A 26,283-nucleotide genomic window follows, 5' to 3' on the forward strand; every position below is an offset into this window, starting at 1 on the left:
CAGTTAGTAGGAAACAGACTGATTAAAATTTGACATTGGATAATTATTGAAAATTAAATGAATTTATTTAACTATTACTTAAATAAAAAGAAAAGAAAAGCATTTTAGATTTATAAGAGAATATAATTATTTATGATAAGCCTCTGAATATTGAAAGCGAAAATTTTGCCACCAAGGTAAAGACGTCACTTGTTCAAAAAAGAAAATGAATAAAGAAAAAATTATTTAAAATAAATTTAAAGTAAAAGATATTAATAAGAATATAGTTCTACTAATATGATATGAAATTTAAATTAAGTTAAAATGACAGAAACACTAATGAAATTAGAAGTATAACTGGTTGTCTGAATTTATGTAAAATAAAAGCAAATAAAATTATAGTGCAACTAATATTAAAGGGCTCGTCAAAAATTAGGGATATGGAATATTATGCTCATGTTCATAGTTGATTTTTTCGTGAACAGATTAACGGATACCGCTATTTTTTTTATTATTTTAGATTTTCCTTTAGTATTTACACAGTTGTTCAGAGGTTTACTCAATCTTATTTTTTGTACTTTTACCGCTAATTTTTTTTATTATTTTAGATTTTTCTTTAGTATTTACACATTTGTACAGAGGTTTACTCAAACTTCTTTTTTGTACTTATGCCGGGTGGAAAAAAGAAATGTTTTTCTTATATTAAGTTTGAGACGCCCTGTAGGGAGGACAAGTTACAAATGTTAGTATACATAGAAATTTTCTTGTAGTCTTATGTTTTGTGAACATTTACTTTTTTGAATATCCTTGATATCTTTAGAAACAAAGAAGATTTGGTGGTTTTATCTTTCACAGGTGTTTTAGCTGAAACAAAACTAAATTAACAATAAAAAATAACAGGTAATAAAACTTTAAAAAGAGAAAGGCACATTAAGGTAAACTATTCTTATCGACACCTACAAGAGTTATTTGTCGACCAGGTAAGCGGTATGCACAGCGTAATAATATAAGAGAGACGAGATGTTTTAATGGAAGCCCTGTGATATTGTGGGGTGGAATTTCCTTGAGAATAAGTACGATTTGGGAGTCTATGCGGAGGCTCTTTAAATAGCGAGAGGTATAATACATTACACAGATTTTTTTTCTTAAAACACTCCGCTCCGTTCGCACTATATGTAAAAAATAATTTCATCTTAGTGGTATGACAAGACATGGCCTCTTCACGTATCGCGTGTCGTCAGTTAAAACACATACTAAAGAATAAACCCGTCTAGTTTTTTTGTTATTAAAGATATCAGAGAAACTAAAAAAACAAAATATTTTCAAAATACGAGACTACAACATAATAACAATTTATACCCACCTTTGTGTCTTTTCCTCCCTACAAGGCGTCTCAAACTTTTGTTTCGTTTAAGACACATGTTAAACTACAAAACCGACTATTTTGTTTGTTTCTAAAGAGATCAGGGACATTCAAAACAAAAACTGTTCACAAGAGATAAGGCTACAAAACGATTCTAATGAATACTCACATTTGTACATCGTCCTCTCTACAGGGCGTCTCAAACTTAACATAAGAAAAAAGTTCATTTTCTTCCACCCGGTATAAGTACAAAAAAGAAGTTTGAGTAAACCTTTGCACTATTGTATAAATACTAAAGAAAAATCTAAAATAAAAAAAAAATAGCGGGATCCGTTAATCTGATCTCGAAAGAATTAGCTATGAAAATGAGCATAATTTCCTATATCCGTAACTTGTGACGAGCAGTTTATATGGGATTAAATAAGGTTGAAATGAAAAACGGTTGACTGAATTTATAAGAAATTAAAAACTAAAATTAAAGAAAAAAAAATAAATTTATAGAACAGAATAGATATGTATGAGTTTAATGATGGCTAAAATGTTACATTTTAAAGGTCATTCGACCTAAATCAGTAGCTAGTTTCCACTGCTTTGGGTCTGGAGTTTTATGTCTTTATTTTCTTAACCTTTTCAACAGTCAAAATGTCAACTTTTTCATTATTATACAGTGGTTTACTTATTTGTAGGTCTAACCTGATGATGGACTGATTAGTCCAAAAACGTCTGTTTGTGATTAACTTTGTGATGTACTTACTTTGAATCCAACTTGGTTCTTTTTTGGAAACAATTTTTAAATAAATTATGTACCATTTACAAAGGAAGATTTTTACATCTAAAGTAATTTTTATTATGGTATACATCCAATGAGAGGGATTCATTCCTTTTTATATTAATATTTTTAGCTATTTTTTATTGCTGGAAAATAGTAAATAAGGAAAAAATATTTATTAAAGTCTTGCATATCCCGTTTTAGCATATATCCAACTCTACCAGGGTTGGATATAACGGGATAGGTTTACAATATTTAATTTTTTGTATAAAATTAACAAAAAAGTATAATTAAGTAGGTAGACATAAAACTGCAAAGCAAAATTTACTCTTTAAAGAAAAATATCTTCAGTAGTCAGATATTTAAACATAGGCGTTTTTTATGCTTTATTTGAAAATGGCAAATAAGACCTATTATTTGGGACTAGGTACGTATATCAGAACAAAAGTAACATGTAGAAAACAACACACTTAAACGCATCCAAAGTACGAAAAAAATAGGGTCAATAATTCTAAACAAAACAGCTTTTCAACAAATAGTGGCCTCGAGGTAAAGCGAACTGATAAGGATGTAATGGTGACTGATAACAAGTGTCCGTCATTGTCTGCCTGATAGCAGCACGAGTTGGGTCTCTAGTCTAGGTATCCCATTTTATCAGATTATTCCGTTTTATTCAACTCTCCCGTGTAGGTTGTATATAGTGATGAGCACGCTAATAACCGGCAAAATAGCTCAAAAGATGGAAAACATAATACATTGCAAAACAAAAGAGATGAAACTAGTGGAGGTGGAAATTATCGTCATAAACGTATTAATTAACATTACATTACATAGTTTTCCACCTTTAGACGTATCAAAGGAGTATGACAGCTGTCACTGTGACAATAGAATTTCATAAAATACTCCTGCCACAGACGTCTAAAGATGGGAAACTAATATGTAATGTAATGTTAACTAATACACCTGAAATTGCATTTAATACACTATCCACAGAGAACGGCAGTTCTCACCAGTGGCGCACAACACCCCTACAAGCGACACTATATATACACGAAATTTTCGACTTTCTAAACCTGACTGAATGGAAAATTGGGCCAAATCCCATCTTAAAGTTTAGGAAAATACTCGTCCATCCATATGTTACTTCTCCATTTTGGTTTAAGGGTGTGGATTTTACGGCCCTTCCCACTTAAAGCCTGTTTTTCGTTCTCGTCCCCAAAAATTCCCAAAAATTTCAAAAATTTAAGCCCGACCTTTGCAGCTTCTGATAGCATAGATCATTACCTTTCCAACGCATGTTTAATTTTAAAAATCGGTTATACCATTCAAAAGTTATCGAGCTCAGAATTATGACTCAATTTTTATTTAAAAAATGGAAAATTTGTGTGGATATGTATGTTTGTATGTATGTGTGTGGAAAAGTTAAACCGATCTGAATTTTTTTTCTGTGTTTCAAGAGGGTGTGAGGGCCGATTCAGAACCGGTCTAATTTTTGACTTCTGACTACCCGTAACTTAGCTATAGGACTAGGTAAATACAAAATAGCATATTATTTGGGCGTATATATCTTAGGTTCAAGGAAAGACAGGAAAACCGCTAATACACCAAATCAATAGGGTTGAGTTAAGCTTTCAAATGGCGCCTAAGCGATCAAGCTGAGACATACGCACTGCTCACCATAGCCAAAAAACTGAAAAATTAAACTTTGAAAATTTTGGTTTTTCGACAATTACTCAAAATTTCAACCTACGAATGGCGCCAATAACTGAGAGTTTGTAGAAGGACTCAGGACGCGTCTAACGGTTTATACCTTATATCTAGGAAAATTCGAATTTTTAAGTTATAGGGTTCATAATTATGATCAAATCTATTTCTTATGGGAAAAACGGTTTTTCAAGCTCAATAATTCCTATAATACGTTCAGTTATCATACTCGATCTTAAATGCATCAGATACTACTTGTCAATACGTCTCAAATTCATGTTTAGTGATCAACATCAGGTAAGCCGTTCAGAAGTTATAGAGCTCCAAAAGTATAATTAGTCCAGGAACTGAAATTTTTCACTTCGCAATTTTTACAGAATGGATAGATTTGTTTAAAAATTTGACAATAAGTAGTGGATAGTCCAAGGATCAAAATATATATGATGCCCAAAGACGCTTTTACCATGGGGTGGTTGCCACCTCATCTCGAGGGTGGAATTTTTTTTTATATTTTGACCGCAAATGCTGGTAAAAATATTAATTATAAACAAAAAATTTTCATTATACATTTTTTTGATAAAATTAATAGTTTCCGATTTATTAGTTATCGAAGCTGTTAGTTTTATATCGGAAAGATTAACAGATAACGGCAGTTCTCGCCAGTGGCGCAGAAATACACCCCCCTACACGCGACACTATTATATACACGAAATTTTCAATTTTCTAAATCTGACTGAATTGAAAATTGTGCCAACTCCCATCTTCAAGTTCAGAAAATGACTCACCCATTCATATGTCAACCATCCATTTTGGTCCAAGGGTGTCGATTTTACGACCCTTCCTATTTAGGGTCTGTTTTTCGTTCTGGTCCCCAAAACTCCCAAAAACTTCAAAAATTTAAGTCCAACCTTTGCGGCTCCTAACAGTACTGATCATTACCTTTCCAACGCATGTCTAATTTTGAACATTGCCAGAGAACGGCAGTTCTCGCCAGTGGCGCACACCCACACCACCCTACACGAGACACTATATATAAACAAAATTTTCGATTTTCTAAATCTGACTGAATTGAAAATTGGGCCAACTCCCGTCTTAAAGTTCAGAAAAGACTCACAAATTTATATGTCAACCATCGATTTTGGTCCAAGGGTGTAGATTTTACGGCCCTTCCTATTTAGGGTCTGTTTTTCGTTCTCGTCACCAAAACTCCCAAAAAGTTTAAAAATGTGTCCAACCTTTGCGGTTTGTAATAGAACTGATCATTGCCTTTCCAACGCATGTCTAATTTTGAAAATCGGTTATACCATTCAAAAGTTATAGAGCTTAGAAATGTGACTCAATTTTTATTTAAAAAAGGGAAAATGTTTGTGGATATGTATGTATGTGTGTTTGAAAGTTAAACCGATTTGATATTTTTTCTCTGTGTTTAAAGAGGGGGTCAGGGCCGATTTAGAACCGGTGTAGTTTGTGACTTTTGACCACCCATAAGCTAGCTATAAGACTTGGTAGGTACAAAACGGCATATTTTTTGGGGGTATATATATTCGGATCAAGAAGAGGCAGGAGAACCGCAAATAGACCAAATCAATAGCGTTGACTTAAACTTTCAAATGGTGTCCAAGCCGTCAGGATCAGACATACACACGACTCAGTATAGACGAAAAACTGAAAAACTAAACTTTGAAAATTTTGGTTTTTCGACAATTACTCAACATTTCAACGTACGAATTGCGCCAATAACTTAGCGTTTGTAGAAGGACTCAAGACGAATCTAACGATGTATACCTCATATCCGGGAAAATTCTAATTTTTAGGTTATAGACTTCATAATTATGATAAAATCTATTTCCTGTGGGAAAAACCGTTTCGAAAGCTCAATAATTCCTGTACCTAATAGCTTCAGTTATCATACTTTACCTTAGATCCATAAGATACAAGTCAATACGTTTCAAACTCATGTTTATTGATCAAAATCGGTTAAGCCGTTTAGAAGTTATGAAAATACAAAAGTATAATCCAATTAACGATTATTCCCCAAATGGTTTATGAGTTGTAGTGGTTACGACGCTAAATTTGATCTGGCAACGGGCAACCCGACTTCATTTACCGGCCATCTCAATATATTTTTTTTTAATCTATTTCGAATAGAAAAAAAATCTAGTGTACATTCGATGGACACTAGATGATTTGGGAGATAATGCAACAAAGGTGACCATTTATAAAGCTTGACGTGTAATAGAGGAACATTGCATTCAACTTCATACATTTAATTTATAAATAACTTTGAAAAACTCCTGATACAAGAATAAAAAACCGCTAAACGCCGTAAAAATGAGTGGCGCATAAAATATTCCAGCAACAAAAGATCTGATATGAATGTTACGTGGCGCGAAAATGGATTTTCATTTAATGCAAAACAAAATTCTAGTTTTATTTTAAAAAGTTTTTACGGCCATTCATTTTTACGGCATTTAGCGGTTTTTTATTCTTGTTACACTAATACATCAAATTACACCAATACACCGATCAATGCATCTGAAATTTTACACCTTGAAATTTGCATAAATCAAGACTATTTTGAATTCAATAATCAAATATACACAAAAAACAGTGCAGGAATTATTATGGGTAATCCTTTAAGCCCATTGCTATCAGATATATTTATGAATCAACTTGAAACAAAAATTTCTAAACATATCTTATTTAAACAGTTCTTATATTGGGTGAGATACGTGGATGGTATTCTAGTATGCTTTACAGGAACTAACAGACAACTTGACCAATTTCTATCATACATTAATTCACTTCATAGTAATATTGAGTTTACAATAAAAACAGAACGAACAATTCCATAAACTTTCTAGATGTAACGATTACCAGACTACACAACAAACATGAGTTCTCCGTATATCATAAAACTACTCATACTGACACAACTATACTCAATTCATCATCCCATCCTACACAGTACAAATTAGCAGCCTACCATAGTATGATACATAGACTGACGGAAATTCCCATGACAAAAAATAACTTCGAGATAGAACTAAACAGCATTAAACAAATAGCAGTAAACAATGGCTATAACGAACAAACAATTAACAAAATTTTAAACCAACAACTCCATAATAAAGCCCTGAAATTAGTCTATCCACCACCACAGAAAAAACTCAGTAACTTCTGCTCTCTCACATACACTGGAAAGATAACAACAAAAATAGCCAGATACATAAAAAAGAAAGGAATAACACCAGCTTTCAGAACTAATAACAACTTAAGCAAATATATTAAGAACAATAAAAGCCGAAAGAGAAAGCAACTACCGAGTGGTGTGTACAAACTAACGTGTGGTGACTGTCCGAAAACTTACATCGGTCAAACTGGCAGAATCTTTGACAAACGGATAGCAGAACAAAAAAGAGCTTTCAACAATAGAAAAACAGACACTTCTACATACGCACTTCACCTTCTAGATCATAATCATTCTTTCAATGAAATGTTTCAAATTCTGCATATGTTCAAAATAAAGGCCTTAAGCTATCTTCTCTAGAATCTATGGAAATTAATAAATTGAAAAATACGGATATAATTCTGTATGGCCAACTCGAGGCAAACAGCTCCCCACTCCTCAACCTCCTAAGTTAAAGACTTAAAAAGTCAAACACATTTTAAACTATATCACTTGAGAAAGGCACTCTGCCGAAACAGCTGTAGTCACTTATTTGTAATAAATTTTGTGGAAGTATAGAAAATTAACGTTTTCAGTGTTTAATTGTTAGTTAACTAATACGTTTATAACAATAATTTCCACCTCCACTAGTTTCATCCCTTTTTGTTTCGCACTTTGATATGTTTTCCATCTTTTGAGCTATTTTGCCGGTTATTAGCGCGCTCATCACTGTAGATTCGGAATACACGTAATGTGGTACCTATTTTTTCAAAATGTTTTTGGATTTAAAAATTATGGAGTTGGATAATTTAAATGTTACATAAATCAATAAAACTTATTTCCAAATCTAATAACAACTTACAATATTGTTCATATTTAACTAATTTAGTCATTGATTTTAGCACTTTCGGGAGGGTCACTAATGTCTAAAAGAAAAGACGCTCCTAATCAGTGGTATTTAGAAGGAATTGTATCTGCGGGACCCAGACAGTGTGCTGTAGGAGGCCTTCCTAACGTTTATACCAAGGTACAACCTTATTTGAACTGGATCCAAGAATATATGGGAAAATAAATATTTATATAACAAATAGAAGCACTGATCAAATAAAAGCATTTGATATTTTAGTATATATATGTGACTTACGTAATATTAGTCATAACTGCAAACATGTATTTTGTGATCATTAATAAATTTATTGTTTATGCTAGTTGTTCATTCTTATATTTCCAGAGAAAATCTGCAAATTCTAAAGGTAATCTTTGACGAAGACAAAATATCTTCCAAAATCAATTCTACAGACAAATAAATGGTGCCACCATAGGGCTTAACACTCTCCAGTATTTTCCAATATATTAATGTAAGACTTTGAGACCCAAGCATTATCCACATATATGCTCAAACTCACGTGTTGGCTACGATATGTTAACGATACATGCATCATTTGGCCATACGGCAGGGATGCTCTGGTCTATTTTCAAACATAGATGGTATACATCCGAGTATCCAGTTCACAATTTTGTTTTATTTAATTTAAAAGTATTTTGCAATCTGTTTAGTGTCAACAATAAACAAAAGTAATGACATTGACGAAGGACCAGAAGTATTTTACCCACTGGTAAAATCAAAGTACAATTCTTATAAAGTTGTGTACAAAATAATTACATTTTATAACTACTAACTAATTAGTTTAAAAGTTTACTCTAAATGGTAAGTCCAGTGGTTTAAACCTCTTTAACCTACGCTGTTCTTAAGAATTGTTTGGGAGGTTAAGTGCAAACTGGTTTTCATGATCCGCCAACTTGGAAATGTATGCAGCGCTACGTTTTGTGATGACTTCTTGTACCATATCCATTTTAAGATCTCGATGAATAATTCTGTTGTTGATGTACCAAGGTGCATTAGTGATGGTTCTGAGGGTTTTTGATTGAAAGCGTTGGATGATTTGAATGATGAAGTAACTGGCTATTCCCCATAGTTCCAACCCATATGTCCAGATTGGCATAAGTATTGCCTTAGAGCTATAGAGCAGCAATTTCTTATCCAGAGATAGTCTTGATGAACGGCCCATTACCCAATACATATTTTTGAATTGGAGACCTGTTGCTTTCTCCTGGTCCAGATATGTTTCCTCCATGTGAGGCTTCTGTCCAAATGAATACCAAGATATTTTACCTCGTTGGCTGATGGTAATTGGTGATTGTTTACAGTTACAGGAGGACAAGTTCCTCATCGTGTTGTAAATGTAACATGAATAGATTTTCCTTCATTGACTTTAACTTTACACTCCAAAAACCAATCGTGTATTCTGTCTAGATACGCATGAAGGAGATGCAAGGCATAAATAGGGTCAGTGTGTGAGGCTAGGATTTCAGTATCGTCGGCAAATGTTCCTATCGTCATTTCTTCTGCAGGTGGTCTCTCCTCTAGGGGTTCCTGAAGAGTTGGAGGTATATCTGAAGTAAATATGATATACAAGGTACGTCCCAGCACGCTACCCTGTGGTACGCCAGCTTTGATAGAATAGAGTTTGGAAATTGCATCTTGGTATTTAATAAAATAACACCTACCTGACAAGAACGTAAAAGCTGTGCGGTAATGTCCTTTTTAGCTTTTATAGGAGACATTTATACAATACCTTGTCAAATGCCTGCCTAACGTCAAGGAATGCCGCTGAACAGTACCTTTTGGCCTCAAAATCAGCATTTATATATTTTACCACTCTGTGAACTTGTTGGATTGTTGAGTGATGGAGCCGAAATCCAAACTGGTGGTCTGGAATTAGATTTTTGATCCAGGGTTCGAATTTTTTTACTAATAGTTTTTCGAACACTTTAGACGTGATTGGCCAGAGGCTGATTTGCCTGTACGATGTAGTTTCTTCTTGAAGTTTCCCCGGTTTTAGAATGGTTATTATCTGAGACACTTTTAATTGATCAGGAAAGTAACCTAAGTTTAATATGGCTTTGAATATAAACGTTATAAGTCTTAAATGATGTTATAAGTAAATCCATGTATAAAATGAACTCTCACATGCAACCCATTCAACATTTGTCATAAGTTTTATGTATTTGAGAGGTAATTCTTTCAACACTTTTCCACTGATCAAGACGTACCCTGGAGGTTTTCTATCGTTTAAATTATAATTAGCTAAGATGACTTCGGACGACTTCACAATGAAGATGGAAACTGATGCATCCCTACCGCTTGTCGACGTTCTTATAAAGAATAACCAATCCCAATATTTTCATCGCTCTGTCCACCGAAAATCTACCCATAGAAACTCTAATTTCATGCCAAAACTCTCATCACCCATCTTCACAAATGGATTCAGTCATTAATACCACTGTCTCCAGATCAATAATTTGCGATTATGCAAGTAGATCTACTCCCGCTCAATCTTTGAGCCTTTTTTATTATGACCTTGGTCATAATAAATCTTTTCTTTCTTACATCAAAGGTGTTACCAATTCGATTCAATTTGAGCTCTAGGTGAACGCCATCTGAAAGGCCACAAAATTAACTTTCTTTGAACACGCCAGAACCATAGCCCTCATACGCTCCTATCAACCAAGAAATATCCGAGAAATCATAGGGATCGAAAAGCGGCCAAACTGTCTGAAGAAAAGAGATGACGGCACCTATTGCCTTCAAAATGTAGACCCTCCTAAACAAAACATAGTCCACTCCACCTACAAATCATAATCCTGCCGTCAAAAATGTTCACGCCAACCCCAAGCACCACTCAACAAAACAAGGTATAAATGAATGGTCCTCCTTCGTAAACAACAATATTGTAGTGTCCAGTAAACAGTGTAGTATATGGGGCCTGGTAACTTAGATTTGTGTCCAGTGTGAGGTCTGGTAACAGAGCTGGCTATTCTATCGGACCTCGTCGTCCAATCCATCTACCCCGATATTCCTCATCAAGGTAACCTCAATGAACCATAATAGTGTACAAGAGCGCCATCTTATGGAAACCTTATTTCCAGGTTACCGAATTTATCTGGATTATCTTCCAGAATTTTCAAAGTTAACGTCTCAATTGTGTTTTGTAACATCTCCACATACACTTCATCTGTTAAGTTAGCAATGAGAAAAGCAGGCCAGCTATGTGGTTTCCACATATACCTGATGAATTGTGTCATTACAATACCTCACATTGTATGTGTTAACATTCCCATTGAGGGAAAAGGAAATTTGTCACTAAAACAAATTGCTTTTATGTAATCAGCAGCGGGACTCCGTGCAATATAGTATTCTACATGTAGAAAAGTTTCTATCGCTTTGGCAAAGAATAGACGTAAGTAGAACAGTACTGCTCTGTAACTTTTCAGCATAGGATTTGTGTTCCCACTGAGTAGAAGCTATGGCGGAATAACCACGTAACAACGACTACGGAGCTTGTGCGATCTCCTCACCACCGCGGCCGCAACATCGCTGGTCAAGAAGCCTGCTTCTAAAATATGGAAGAGTAGAGCAACTTTCTTTGGATACATACTTATACTTGTTTTCTTATCTAAATGCCATGTGGTCGTGTGCGTACACTACTTGCCTTAAATCCTTTAAATTTTTGCATTCTATTAAATTATAGATCAAAAACTACTGATGTAGCTAATTTTTTTGAAAAAAATAAAATATTTTTACATTTGATGGATTCGACCGTTACTTGATGGAAGTTCATTTTATCTCACAATAAAACACTGAAAATTTTTGTTTTCTATACTTCCACAAAATTTATTATTTACAACTATGTGACTACAGCTGTTTCGGCAGAGTGCCTTTCTCAAGTGATATAATTTACAATGTGTTTGCCTTTTTAAGTCTCTAACTGAAGAGGTTGAGGAGTGGGGAGCTGTTTGTCTCGAGTTGTTCATTCAGAATTTTATCTGTATTTTTCAGTTTATTAATTTCCATAGATTCTAAAAAAGATAGCTTAAGGCCTTTATTTTGGATATGCAGAATTTGAAACTCCTCATCGAAAGAATGATTATGATCTAGAAGGTGAAGTGCGTATGTAGAAGTGTCCGCACTGCACCTTTTAGAACATAATCATTTTTTTAATGAACAGTTTCAAATTCTGCATATTCAAAATAAAGGCCTTAAGCTATCTTTATTAGAATCTATGGAAATTAATAAATTGAAAAATACAGATATAATTCTGAATGACCAACTCGAGACAAACAGCTCCCCACTCCTCAACCTCTTCAGTTAGAGACTTAAAAAGGCAAACACATTGTAAATTATATCACTTGAGAAAGCCACTCTGCCGAAACAGCTGTAGTCACATAGTTGTAAATAATAAATTTTGTGGAAGTATAGAAAACAAAAGTTCTCACATTTTCAATTTAAATGTGTAAAAATCTACAAATAATAATATAATTAAAACTAAAGGTACTAAACCAAGTCCAGAAAACAAACCAAAAGGACTCTCCTCTTATAAAATATTAATAAAATTGTAGCGTTTAAAAAACCAGTGAAAATATGATCTTTAGATTTGTATAGATTTTACAATCCCTCTCTAAGAAGTCCAAATTTTTTTATTCAGTTTTTTACTTAAATTCAGATTGCAAGGAATTTTCTAAAACCCCACCTGTATACATCTACGAAGTATTGCGCAACATTTCAATGTGTTACAAGATTCCTGTTTATTTGAGACGCAAAAACAGAATTTGTAAGAAGTGCTGACAAAAGTACAGTTCTAATGCGTAGATGAACTTTCTAGAAGAAATGTTGAAAATCAATTTGATTGGTTTGTTTGAATTTGGTACAAAGATCGAAGCTCGTAATTGGCTCTGAAGAACGGAAGCCGGAAATTGCGTAGTGACAGGATCAAGGAATTTTGGCAGGAGACGGAGAAGAAAGCAGGCATTCTTACAATGGTAGTGAATCAGTAAACATCGATAGTCAGTAACCGGCTTTTTTGCGACGCAAAAAGAATTTCCAAGTAAATGGGATCTATCAAAGTTCTTCTGTGTTGTTGTTAAGTAGGTGTACCATCAGTTTGATGGTGTAGCAGTTCCTTTTTTGATGGTAAAAGTGTAATATACGCTTTGTAAAAATACTGCGTATGTATTTATGAAAGCCGGCATAGTACTAATATCGTAGTGATGAATTAAACCCAAGCCTCCCGTCTCCTGGATTAGAAAACCTATTTCCCGAGGTAAATAAGCAAATTTCCTTTTTTTTATGGTATTTTCATGGTATAATGGTATATGGTGCAATCAGTAATTTTCCATTGACATTTTCCCCTTCGAGTGACGTATGAACTACGTACGTGCTGTCAAGTGTCATGTCAAGTTTCACAATGGTGAATGTTTTGAATTTTAAGGTATAGTGACTTTTAATAATTATAAAATTCTCAAACTAATAACGTTAATTTCTTTCAACATAAAAAAATAAATCTTTTTGGAACTTAAAATACAAAAATGAAAAAGTAAATTGTTGAACAGAACAAAGAATAATTTTGCTTCCATCATTAAAATATTATTGTAAAGACATAATTGTAAGTTAATGTTAAAATCCTTTTTGAAACCTTTTGAAATAGTTAAAAATAAAAGATTTACGGAATGATATTTGACAGGTGACATAGTTGTTGTTATTTTCAATAATTAAGTACTACGAGGAGTAGTCAGTAATTCTTTAATGTAAACATTGTTCCCTGAATGAATATAAATTTTTGTTTTAATGCAAATGCTATAATATATGTCATAATTAGGTCAGTCAGTCAGTTATACAAGTCATAATTAAGTCAGATATCAAATCCTCAATGCAATAATATTATTGTTTATCTTTTGGTGCACCATAACCTATGTTCAGAAAAGTAGATGTATTTTTTTACAGGTAATCTTTTATGTAATCTGAAAGTTTTGTTATCTCAAGGAATAATTTTTCAATAAATGCCATAACTGTGTATTTTGTCCTGTTTATTTACCGCTAACCTATTGGCAAAATTTTAACCACAAACTTTAAAAGCTTTTTAGAGTCAAATTTTAAGATGTTGGATGATCATAGAAAGTAAAACTCCTGGTAAGGCGCCCTAACAAAATATAGCCAGGATTTATATTTAACACCCCAGGATATCTGTAAGTACCCTTGTTTAAATTTTTGATAGTAGTAAATATTCCCTAATCCCTAACTTCTTCTTAACGAACTCACAACCTTAGCTCTCCAACCAAAACACGAGCCGCCGTAGCAAAGTAGATTTTAGAAATATCCCCTAGTTTTCTCGACCCTTTTGTATTTAAGCAGTATCTAAATTTTCCAAGCTTTTATCTTCCCCCTAATTTCTAAGCGCTACAAAATGTCGCCCTAGAACGTGGGGCCGATTCATTTTTCTGCCTCTTTCAGTGTCCAGTTGTGCGCTACAAAATAGCACCCTCAGACGTGAGGCCAGTCTCTTTTCACCCCCCAGTCATATCGTTAAGTTGTTCCCAAGCAGTTTACATTTTTTTAGTTAGTCCCAACTGTTTTTCAACTTAATTTCCTCTCCTTGCCCCAGATTTGAGACCGATTCTACTATCACAACCAGTATCGCAACATAGTTTAGCCCAAGAGCCCCTACATTTTTTTAACGTTACGAAGTGGTATAAAATTTTCAATAGGATGTGTAAATATGTACTCATTGTAGTGTATTAACATTGTTTTTATGTATGTACTTATAGTAGATGTTAATACAGTACCCATGGTGAAAGCAATATTTAAATTTTTTTTAAAAAAAATATTGATTGTATAGACTAGTAGTCTATATAAGTAGCGTTGAACATTCCAATATTGAAACTATTGATAAAGTATAACATTTTAGTTGTACTTGTGCATTTATTCATAATTGATTAACAATTTTTTACAGAATAACTTGTTTTTGTGATTTTTTTTGTTCGTCATTTGAGTATATGTGTATAATCTGTGTAGTTTCCGTTTGAGTTTTTAGTCCCAATGTTGTCTAGTTGTCCCATTATTTTTTTTCTCAACTAATCTAGCTTTGTCAGTTTCATAAAGATACCAAAGGTTAGTTGGAGTCTGCCTGTGAAGTAGTTTGAGTGTATCCGTGAAGTAAAGTAGTTAGTCAGTCCAATTACTATTTGTTTTTCCCTTCTTGTACCAGAATAGATCACAAGTGTAATACTCGTGATAAAGGAAGTGTGCTTAGTTGTCTAGGAACACTCCCATTAGTTATCGGAACAAGAACCGTTGTTGGTGTTATCCCGTGTAAGCTCATTCGAGAAGCAAGTTTCAATATTGTTTGTGTTTGTCTATCCCTGTTTTGTCTGAAAATATTTGAGTCTGTTGTTTCCTGTTTGTTTTGTGTACCCTTGTGTTATTCCCTGTTAGTCCGTGTCAGTGGTGGAGTGTGAATTTTTTGACGAATAGTTTATTGACCCCTCTTTTGTTTATTGAGTGATTGCAGACCAAGAGCAGAAGATGCAACAAAGTCAGTGAGGTTAGGATCTGGCTGCGTGAGAGTGCAAGTGAGGTTTGTGTTCGTTTGATAAATAGAAACGGTTTTTTGTCCGAAAGTCATACTTTCTACTATTCCCTTTGGTCTTTCCCCTGTGTGTTGCTTTCACCCCAGTTTTAAAAATGAAGTCTACCCAAGTTAATGATCTGAAAACCGATGAGTTATCTTATGAACTTTTCATAAGAGGTTTTAATGTCCAAAATAAGACTGTTGAAGAAAAACGTAAGTTGTTGAGAGGTCAGTTAAGTAAAGAGACCATCTCATCTTCCATTGATTTGACTAAAAATGTAGTCGATCCTGATCAAGAGTTGCCTACAATCCAGTCAATATTAGCAGATTTGCAAAGTATTGCGCGGGCAATGAGTGCACAGTCATCAAAGGCTGACTTTGCTCGTTTCAAAACAAGGTCCAGTCATCTGGATTTCAGATTGGAAAATTTCCCTGATAATGTAGAAGAAGCTATAAAAGAAGTTATTGACAACTATAAGATGGATTTATTGATGTTGACTGGAGATGTCTTAGAAAAGGAAGAGACATCTGACAATGTGTCCGTCCCATCGACTAGTGGTACAACTTCAGTCCCCGTTGCCCCTATTAGTTCAGTTTCAGCCCCTATTATACAAATTTCAACTCCTGTTAGAGTTTCTGATTTAAATATCAAATTTAATGGTGAGAGTAAAGCCCTTCCCACATTTTTAGAAAAAGTAAGAGATTCTGCTAGATCCAGAAATATTTCTGATGATGTCCTGTTTAGATCAGCTTTTGAGTTATTCGACGGAAACGCTGCTATTTGGTATAGGAGTGTTGGAAATACAGTTAACAGTTGGAATGAGTTGGTAACCCTTCTCAAAACTGCTTTCCTACCCCCAGATTATAATGATAATCTCCTTGATGAAATTAAAGGTCGAAAACAAAAAAAGTCTGAGTCAATCACTATTTATTCCGCAATCATGGAGAATCTCTTTAAACGTTTAGAAGAGTACCCGTCTGAAGCCCAACGAGTAAAGATTTTAAGAAAAAATATTTTGGTGGATTATATTCCACTCGTAGCCCTTCAAGATTTTCCCACTGTCGAAATGTTAGTCATAACTGTTAAACGTTTGGAGCAAAATGTTTTGCCCCTGCTTCAAACTACAAAAGGTCTTGCTGGTATTTCATTAGAGGATTTAGAAAAACCCCAAGAGAAGCTTCAGGTACTTGATAAACAAGACAAGCCTGATAACCCCAAAGGAGACAAACGAGAAAAGCAAGATCGTCCCTTTAAGAAATCCAAGTCTACGCAGAGAAATGAGAGACCCAATCCTCCAGTAGATACTGATGAAAGACATCAGTCTTCTTCTTCTTATCCACCAGAAAGACATCAGTCTTCTTCTTCTTATCCACCCCACAGAAATCAGTCTTCTTATCCACCTCCGTTGATGCAATCCCCTCCCTATCGACCGTATGGAAATCAGTCTTCTTCTTATCAACCTCATTCAATGCAACCCCCTCCACAACCCTACCAAACACATGACAACCCTAGAAAAATTATTTTTTGTTTTACTTGTGGTAAGCCCAACCACATTTCTCGCAATTGTACAAACAGAGAAATGTCTTGTTCTCGTTGTGGTAATAAAGGAGTGAGAACGTCCTCCTGTATGTGTCAAAAAAACTAGGTAGTGTGCAGCCAGTCGGCAGTTGCACTCCATATAGAGTTAAGCCCGACAAATCCCCCCAAAACATACTTAACCCTCTTTTTGAAAAGAAAGGTTGTGACAGTCGTCCTCATGTTAGTATTTCTATCTTTTCTAAAAACTTTGTCGCCCTCTTAGACAGTGGTTGCACCACATCCGTAGTAGGTGCCGCTGGAGTTAAATTTTTGGATTCCCAAGGAATTAAATATAATTCTACTCCCTGTAAACACGTCTGCTTAGCACATGGTTCTCAAAAATCAGTTGTTGGTACTATTGATCTTCCAATTGAGGCTGATGGTGTTTCCCAAGTAGTGAAATTTCTTGTCGTACCCTCCGTTTCCCATAGTTTTATTTTGGGAAGTAACTTTATGCATAAATTTTCGGTGTTGTTGAAATTTAGAGATGGAACATGGCATTCTTCCCAAAAGGAAGAGAAAACAGAAACTTTGTATTCTGTAGACTCATTTTCTCCCACTGAAAAAAATTTAGTAGATTCCACAGTCGCTTCTTTTGAGGAAATTTCTAGTTCCAAGTACATTGGAAGAACCAATAAAATTGAAATGGTTATTGACACTGGTGATGCAAAGCCATTTAAGAAAAGACAATATCCTTTATCCCCTTATATGAACAAAATACTACATGAAGAGTTAGATGAAATGTTACGATTAGGAGTAATCGAACCAGCCCAATCCCCATGGTCAAGTCCCATATTATTAGTCAAGAAAAAGTCAGGTGAATATAGGTTCTGTTTTGATGGTCGTTCATTGAATGAAGTCACTGTTCATGATACTTATCCTTTACCCCAAATAGACAGAATTCTTTCGTTGCTTAGAGGAGCTAAATGCATTAGCTCCATTGATTTAAGAAAAGCCTTCTGGCAAATCCCGCTGCATCCTGACTCTAGGAAAAAGACAGCCTTTAATGTTTCTGGTAGAGGTTCCTTTCAATTCACTTCTGTTCCTTTTGGTTTGTGTAATAGTGCACAGATTCAACAAAGACTTGTTGATGTTATCTTTGGCCCTGAATTTGAACCCTATATATTCTGTTATTTAGATGACATCATAGTGTGTACCCCATCTTTTGACGAACATATCCGATTGTTGAAAATTATAAGAGATAAACTGAAAGAAGCAAACTTGACCATTAACATCGATAAGTGTGATTTTTTTAAATCTGAATTGAAGTATCTTGGTTATGTAGTTGGTAACAATTCCCTTAAAGCAGATCCTGAAAAAATCTTAGCTATGGTTAATTATCCCAGGCCATCTAATTCTACTGAAATTAAAAGATTTATAGGTATGTGTTCCTGGTATCGTCGTTTCATTAGAGATTTTTCCAGTTTAGCCTCCCCTATTAATGACCTCCTTAAAGGTCATAGAAAGAAAAAACAACCAGTAGTTTGGACTAGTGAAGCTGAAAAAGCTTTTTTGAAAATTAAAGAACTCCTAATTTCTGCCCCTATCTTAGCCCAACCCAATTTCGAACTTCCCTTTGTTGTGCAATGTGATGCATCTGACACTGGTCTTGGTGGTGTCTTGACTCAAACTATTGATGGTGAAGAAAAAGTTATAGCTTATGCAAGTAGGTCCCTTTCCCGAGCTGAAAGAAATTATTCAGTTACAGAGCGAGAATGTCTCGCAGTGATCTTCGCTATCGAGAAATTTCGAGGTTATATTGAAGGAGTTAAGTTTTCGGTCATTACTGACCACCATTCACTTCTCTGGTTGAATAAACTGTCCAATCCTACAGGCAAATTAGCCAGGTGGGCTATGCGCCTAAGACAACATACCTTCGATTTGATTCATAGAAAAGGAACATCCCATTTAGTCCCTGATGCTTTATCTCGAGCTCATACCAATGATACACCCAAAGATGCCCAAAAAGTTGATTATCTAGAAATAGATCTTGACAGAATAGACCCTTGGTTCGATGATTTAAGATCAAAGATACTCCGTTCCCCTGGTGATTTTCCACAATGGAAAGTGGAAAATGATTTCATTTACAAGTATGCCCCATCCCCCAATTCTTTCAAGACTAATGATATTGAATGGAAAATTTTAGTTCCCAAACACCAAAGATTAGAAGTAATGCAATCTTGTCATGAGCCACCTACGTGTGCTCACCTTGGATTCTATAAAACTTTGTCCCGTATTCAAGAAAGGTACTATTGGCCCAAAATGCGTTGTGATGTGCTTAAGTTTGTCAGATCATGTAAAGTTTGTGGTGCTCAGAAAACACCAAATCATGCTCCTTTAGGTAAAATGGGTAAGCAGAGAGAAGCCCAATTCCCCTGGCAAATAGTTGCCATTGATCTGATAGGTCCCTTTGTTCGTTCTAAAAAAGGTTATACATGGTTATTAGTGGTTGCTGATTGGTTTAGTAAATATACCTTAGTCCATCCTTTGAGGAAGGCTACGGCTAAGAGTATTACTGAATTTTTGGAAGATAATGTCTTCCTGATGTTTGGTGTTCCCCAGTATGTGATTTGTGATAATGCCTCAAATCTGAACAACGCTCTTCTAATTAATCTCTGTAGTAGGTATAATGTTCAGAAAGTATGGTTTAGCCCCGTGTATGCACCACAATGTAATTTTGTGGAGAGAAATAATAAAACCATTGGAACAGCAATCCGTATGTATATAAAAGACCACGTAGACTGGGACAAGAATTTAGCAAAGATCAGACAAGCTATTAATGCCGCAAAGCACGAAGTAACTGGATACACCCCAGCTTTCCTTAATTATGGCCGTCATGTTCCCCTGAGTGGAAACTACTATGGTGTTGATCAAAACGATCAACGGAAGCAAGATCTAGAAATTATTCCTGGTAACCGTGATATGTATGCTTCAGAAGTAAAAGGATTAAGTCAAGTCTTCGAAAAGGTCAGGGCTAATCTTCGAAAAGGATATGAACGTAACGCTAGAAGTTACAACTTACGAAGAAGAGAAGTCCAATTCCAAGTAGGAGATAGAGTATGGAAAAGGAATAAAGTCCTGTCTAATGCTGCTAACAAGTTTATGTCTAAACTAGCACCGAGGTACATTGAAGCTACAGTCCGTGAAAAGTTGTCACCAGTGGTGTATCGCCTCTCTGATTTAAATGGTTCTGATCTTGGTAAATGGCATGTTAAAGACTTAAAACCTTTTGTATCTGATGGAGATAATATGTCATCCCCTTAGTCCTGATCCCCTATTCCATGTTCCCCCTGTATTGTTCTTCAGTTCCCTTAGTCTTGATAAGAAGTTGATATTCTCTTTGATTTTGGTATGTCGTCTTTTGGTCCCTGTTGTTGTCGTATACCCCCTTGTATGAATTTGTTGTGATTTGGCCCTTGTTGTTGTTGTATCCCCCTTTGTTAGTCTTCTTTTATTTTAGTCTAGTTGTTGAAGTGAGTATATTCCCTGTGAGACGTTTAACATAAAGTTACCGATCTCGACTTGAGACAAATGTTAAGATTACTTTGTCTCATTGAGGTATTTAGACTGGAGATTCTAAATCCTCATTTTTGCTGAACCGTTGCCAACAACATTCCCTGAAACTCGCTAGGCGTTTAGTGGAGTTTAGGCAGATGCGTATCTGCTGAGCCTAGAGCTCAAATGATTTTTTTAGTTCTCGAAAACCGCTCGCGGTTAGGCAACGAGGTGACAAGGCTGTGCCTGCCCTGATATTTCACTTGTGTTACTGTTGTGGATGTCAGCGAGGTCCACACAGGGCACAATGTTAGCTTCTTCCCCAAGGCACAGAAACTCTTGTCACCTACAGTTCATTTTAGAGTCATTACACATTTCAGTCTACTCGACTTTAAAGAGTCTGGCGATCGATGGTACGCTAGCCCAATCCCTAACGTTTGTTTGTTTAATTTAATCCCCACTAACCATCATCTAAAAAAATTTTGATGTGATTGTTTAGCCTCACTCAAGGAGTCATGGTTGATTTTTGTTTGGTTTATCGAAAACTGGATAGCTATCCGAGCTTTCTCTTTTCGGAGGAGGCTGTGTAGCGTTTGAAAAACCAGTGAAAATATGATCTTTAGATTTGTATAGATTTTACAATCCCTCTCTAAGAAGTCCAAATTTTTTTATTCAGTTTTTTACTTAAATTCAGATTGCAAGGAATTTTCTAAAACCGCACCTGTATACATCTACGAAGTATTGCGCAACATTTCAATGTGTTACAAGATTCCTGTTTATTTGAGACGCAAAAACAGAATTTGTAAGAAGTGCTGACAAAAGTACAGTTCTAATGCGTAGATGAACTTTCTAGAAGAAATGTTGAAAATCAATTTGATTGGTTTGTTTGAATTTGGTACAAAGATCGAAGCTCGTAATTGGCTCTGAAGAACGGAAGCCGGAAATTGCGTAGTGACAGGATCAAGGAATTTTGGCAGGAGACGGAGAAGAAAGCAGGCATTCTTACAATGGTAGTGAATCAGTAAACATCGATAGTCAGTAACCGGCTTTTTTGCGACGCAAAAAGAATTTCCAAGTAAATGGGATCTATCAAAGTTCTTCTGTGTTGTTGTTAAGTAGGTGTACCATCAGTTTGATGGTGTAGCAGTTCCTTTTTTGATGGTAAAAGTGTAATATACGCTTTGTAAAAATACTGCGTATGTATTTATGAAAGCCGGCATAGTACTAATATCGTAGTGATGAATTAAACCCAAGCCTCCCGTGTCCTGGATTAGAAAACCTATTTCCCGAGGTAAATAAGCAAATTTCCTTTTTTTTATGGTATTTTCATGGTATAATGGTATATGGTGCAATCAGTAATTTTCCATTGACATTTTCCCCTTCGAGTGACGTATGAACTACGTACGTGCTGTCAAGTGTCATGTCAAGTTTCACAATGGTGAATGTTTTGAATTTTAAGGTATAGTGACTTTTAATAATTATAAAATTCTCAAACTAATAACGTTAATTTCTTTCAACATAAAAAAATAAATCTTTTTGGAACTTAAAATACAAAAATGAAAAAGTAAATTGTTGAACAGAACAAAGAATAATTTTGCTTCCATCATTAAAATATTATTGTAAAGACATAATTGTAAGTTAATGTTAAAATCCTTTTTGAAACCTTTTGAAATAGTTAAAAATAAAAGATTTACGGAATGATATTTGACAGGTGACATAGTTGTTGTTATTTTCAATAATTAAGTACTACGAGGAGTAGTCAGTAATTCTTTAATGTAAACATTGTTCCCTGAATGAATATAAATTTTTGTTTTAATGCAAATGCTATAATATATGTCATAATTAGGTCAGTCAGTCAGTTATACAAGTCATAATTAAGTCAGATATCAAATCCTCAATGCAATAATATTATTGTTTATCTTTTGGTGCACCATAACCTATGTTCAGAAAAGTAGATGTATTTTTTTACAGGTAATCTTTTATGTAATCTGAAAGTTTTGTTATCTCAAGGAATAATTTTTCAATAAATGCCATAACTGTGTATTTTGTCCTGTTTATTTACCGCTAACCTATTGGCAAAATTTTAACCACAAACTTTAAAAGCTTTTTAGAGTCAAATTTTAAGATGTTGGATGATCATAGAAAGTAAAACTCCTGGTAAGGCGCCCTAACAAAATATAGCCAGGATTTATATTTAACACCCCAGGATATCTGTAAGTACCCTTGTTTAAATTTTTGATAGTAGTAAATATTCCCTAATCCCTAACTTCTTCTTAACGAACTCACAACCTTAGCTCTCCAACCAAAACACGAGCCGCCGTAGCAAAGTAGTTTTTAGAAATATCCCCTAGTTTTCTCGACCCTTTTGTATTTAAGCAGTATCTAAATTTTCCAAGCTTTTATCTTCCCCCTAATTTCTAAGCGCTACAAAATTAACTAAAAGTAAGTCACTGCTAGCGAAGTTCCAAAAAGATTCTAAGGTGTTTCGATGAAAAAACAATTCCTGATCTCGTTATTATGGTAGAAATGCTTTTTAGCACATCTAGTGATGTGAGTCGAGAATATTTCCAAGCGAATATTCACGAACATTGGAAAGTTTCCGAGAATATTCGCCTATAAAAAATGGAAATATTCTCCTGACCGCGAATATTCCCGGAAATTTTCAAGGGAAAATTCTCGAGAATATTTCAGAGAACTCTCGAGAATGTTTCCGAGAACTTTCCATAATATTTCCGAGAACTTTTGAGAATATAAAGCACATTAGGCATTCAGTGTGATGGCTGGTAAAATATAAGAAACCAATCTGTTATTAATTTTACGGGCGATTAGACGCCGCGATACATGCGATAAATTTATTGTGACGATAAATTGCTACGATTTATTCATTTTTATAAAGCTGTTTAGAAGCTGCGGTATTTTGTCGCGATTGATTATAAACTAAAACAACTCTATCGTTACAATAAATTGATGCAATCCGCTAGGAACCAACTCCAATCCAATTCCAATCCCCATAAATCGCTGGGATGTACCGTTTACACACAACGATAAATTGAAACAACTCGATTGATATTGATAAATTGCACGGATTTATCGCTGTGTCTAAACGCTGCCATATAAACTGAAACAACTCGATCGTTACAATAAATTGATGCAATCCGATACCAACTCGAATTCCATAATTCCGATAAATCGCTGCAATGTACAGTTGACACTCAACGATAAATTGAAACAACTCGATTGATATCGATAAATTGCTGCGATTTATAGCGGTGTCTAAACGCTGCTTTGACAACACCTGAACCAGTAATGTGTATCCTTAGCACTTTTTGCAGATTGTGAAAGGCACACAGCTGAATATCTTTCACAAGAAATAATAAATAATATAATATAAAGAAAGTCGGCCAGAAAAATGTTGTGTGATTGTTACAGACAATGCAGCACCAATGGATCATTTCGCCAAAGGCAAAATGATCGATAAAAAACAAATATAATTTTATTTAAGCATATTCCTGTGTTTCTCATACATTAAATTTGCTGGTGTCTGATTTGATGAACTTACTACAATAAAGTTATATTCTTTTTCTGATAATCATCTTTCAGTGCGTCACAGTTTTTCGATTTCTTTCTAACGCATTAAATTGTATGTGACAGAAAAAAACGCACGTCGCTGATTACATTTCGTCGGTGACATTTATAACATGTATTCTAGTTATTCTAATTGTCGATAGATGGCGCCATAATAAAAAAAATAATTTATTTTTAATTAGATAATAATATTACAAATATAACCTGTATAATTTATAAGACTATACAAATCAAAGAAAATACCATTTTATAAATGCAAGAAACACATTTGATTTGTTTTTATTCCAAATTGAAAATAAAATGTGACAACTGTCAGATTTAACTAAAATGTCATGTTAGAATAAATGTCATAAATGTGTATTATCACGGACTTACCCTTTTTCCTACCATTTGTTACGCACTGAAAAATGATCATGAAACGGACAATATCATTAAAACTTCCTGTAAAAACTAGATCGGGTTCAATCCTTAATTGTAAAAGAGCCTTATTATTTATAAAATAGTCTTATTGTGTTTGAAAGTGCTTTACAAATGCCTATGGTCATAGAGGGAGAAAATTTAAAATTTTCACGGAATTTTAAATAAAACTGTCTGGATGATGAAATATTTTAAATAAAGTTGCAAAAAGTAGCAGTTGTGCTAACACCAATAATAATTGTAAAACGGATTAGTTTATTGGAAGGCAATATGTTTAAAATATCCCAGGTTGTCGAGGCATTTAAGGTCATAGCAAATATTTTTACCGAGAATATTCCATTACTTCCAATCAATAAGCCCGAGGAAAAGGAATACTTATGCCTGTGCACTATGCTGCAAACTTACTTGATTCTTTTAATTGGACAAAGCATCACTGGTAAAGAGAATATAAATATTAGCTAAGCAGTGTATAGATAAAATATTAACCAACCATCCCAAGTTTATTGACAAACAAAGAAAACATTTTTACAGAACTAATATACAATAGACATACAACATACATACAATACACACTAACATACAATAAACTTAACAAGAAAAAATACAATATTTCCATAAATTTCCGACAGTTTCCAATATTCCGGGAAAGTTTCCGGAAACTTTCCGGCGGTTGAATCTTCCCGGAAATTTTACATCACTAAGCACATCCACTAAAGAATTGTGTTTTAGAATTTGAAAATTAGAAATTATTATTTTTTTTTTAACATCCAACGTTTATTGCAATCTGTCTGATCACAAACAATAAGCAATACATAATATTATTGAAAAATAACACAGATGGAAGCCGCCCAGTGGCGAGCACCCAGTAAGACATATAACATTATAATTTTAAAATAAGACATAACAATTATTTGGAATATAATACATAGATAAAATTTAGTATAGTGGACAGTTCAGACAATAAAAATATGATTATTAAAAGTCTAAGGAACATGAATAAAAATACGAAAGAAGTTTAAAAAACACTAAAACTAAAACATGATTATTTCACTGCACTATGACACTGCACTCTGTTGTTGCTCTGATGTCCAGATGTACTAGATGTCCAAAGGGTCAGGTCTTTTTAATCGTCTTTCATGAGAAATGTTGAGCAGGTCCGTGGCGAGTGGATTTGGATGGCAGGATAGTCTTCTCTTGTATCTAGAATTTACAACAGATATTGCTTCGCTAACTGTTGGTAGCTGTAGGTCGTGGTGCAATCTCTGATTCGTAACATACCAAGGGGCATTGCAGATCTGGCGCAACACTTTTGATTGGAACCGTTGAAGTTTTTGAATGTTGGTATTACTAGCTGTTCCCCATATTTGTGCTGCATATAGCCACACAAGTTTACTATCTAAATGAATTCACAGGTATTTTACGGCGGTATTGACTGGTAGTGGATTGTTATTTATAGAAACCGGAGGCGCGACACCTTTTTTTAAAGTAAATATTATTTTTGTGGATTTTAAACTGTTGACTTGTACTCGCCACAATTTAAGCCAGCTCTCTAGTTCAGTCAGATGATTTTGCAATACCTCGGATGCTTCTGTTGCTATAGGATTTGAAGCCATTATAACTGTGTCATCCGCATATGTAGCAATTGTTGTATTAATGGTGGTTGGAAGATCCGATGTGTATATTAAGTAAAGTGTTGGTCCTAATATGCTTCCTTGTGGAACTCCAGAACATATTGGAAACAGGTTAGTAATTTCCCCT

At 34.5% G+C, this 26,283-nt stretch overlaps 1 protein-coding gene across 1 annotated transcript in view; it reads left to right on the forward strand.

Moving 5' to 3' along the window:
• Nucleotides 1–8,161, forward strand: part of LOC114327663 (CLIP domain-containing serine protease B10-like) — a 48,391-nt gene extending 40,230 nt beyond the window's left edge. The window contains exon 6 of the mRNA XM_028276337.2: nucleotides 7,887–8,161. Within this exon, the coding sequence (XP_028132138.1) occupies nucleotides 7,887–8,056 (170 nt within the window). The 3' untranslated portion in view covers nucleotides 8,057–8,161. The remainder of the gene's footprint in view (nucleotides 1–7,886) is intronic.
• Nucleotides 8,162–26,283: the final 18,122 nt, after the last annotated feature.

Source organism: Diabrotica virgifera, chromosome 7 (genome assembly GCF_917563875.1).
Source record: "Diabrotica virgifera virgifera chromosome 7, PGI_DIABVI_V3a".
Classification (NCBI taxonomy): domain Eukaryota; kingdom Metazoa; phylum Arthropoda; class Insecta; order Coleoptera; family Chrysomelidae; genus Diabrotica; species Diabrotica virgifera.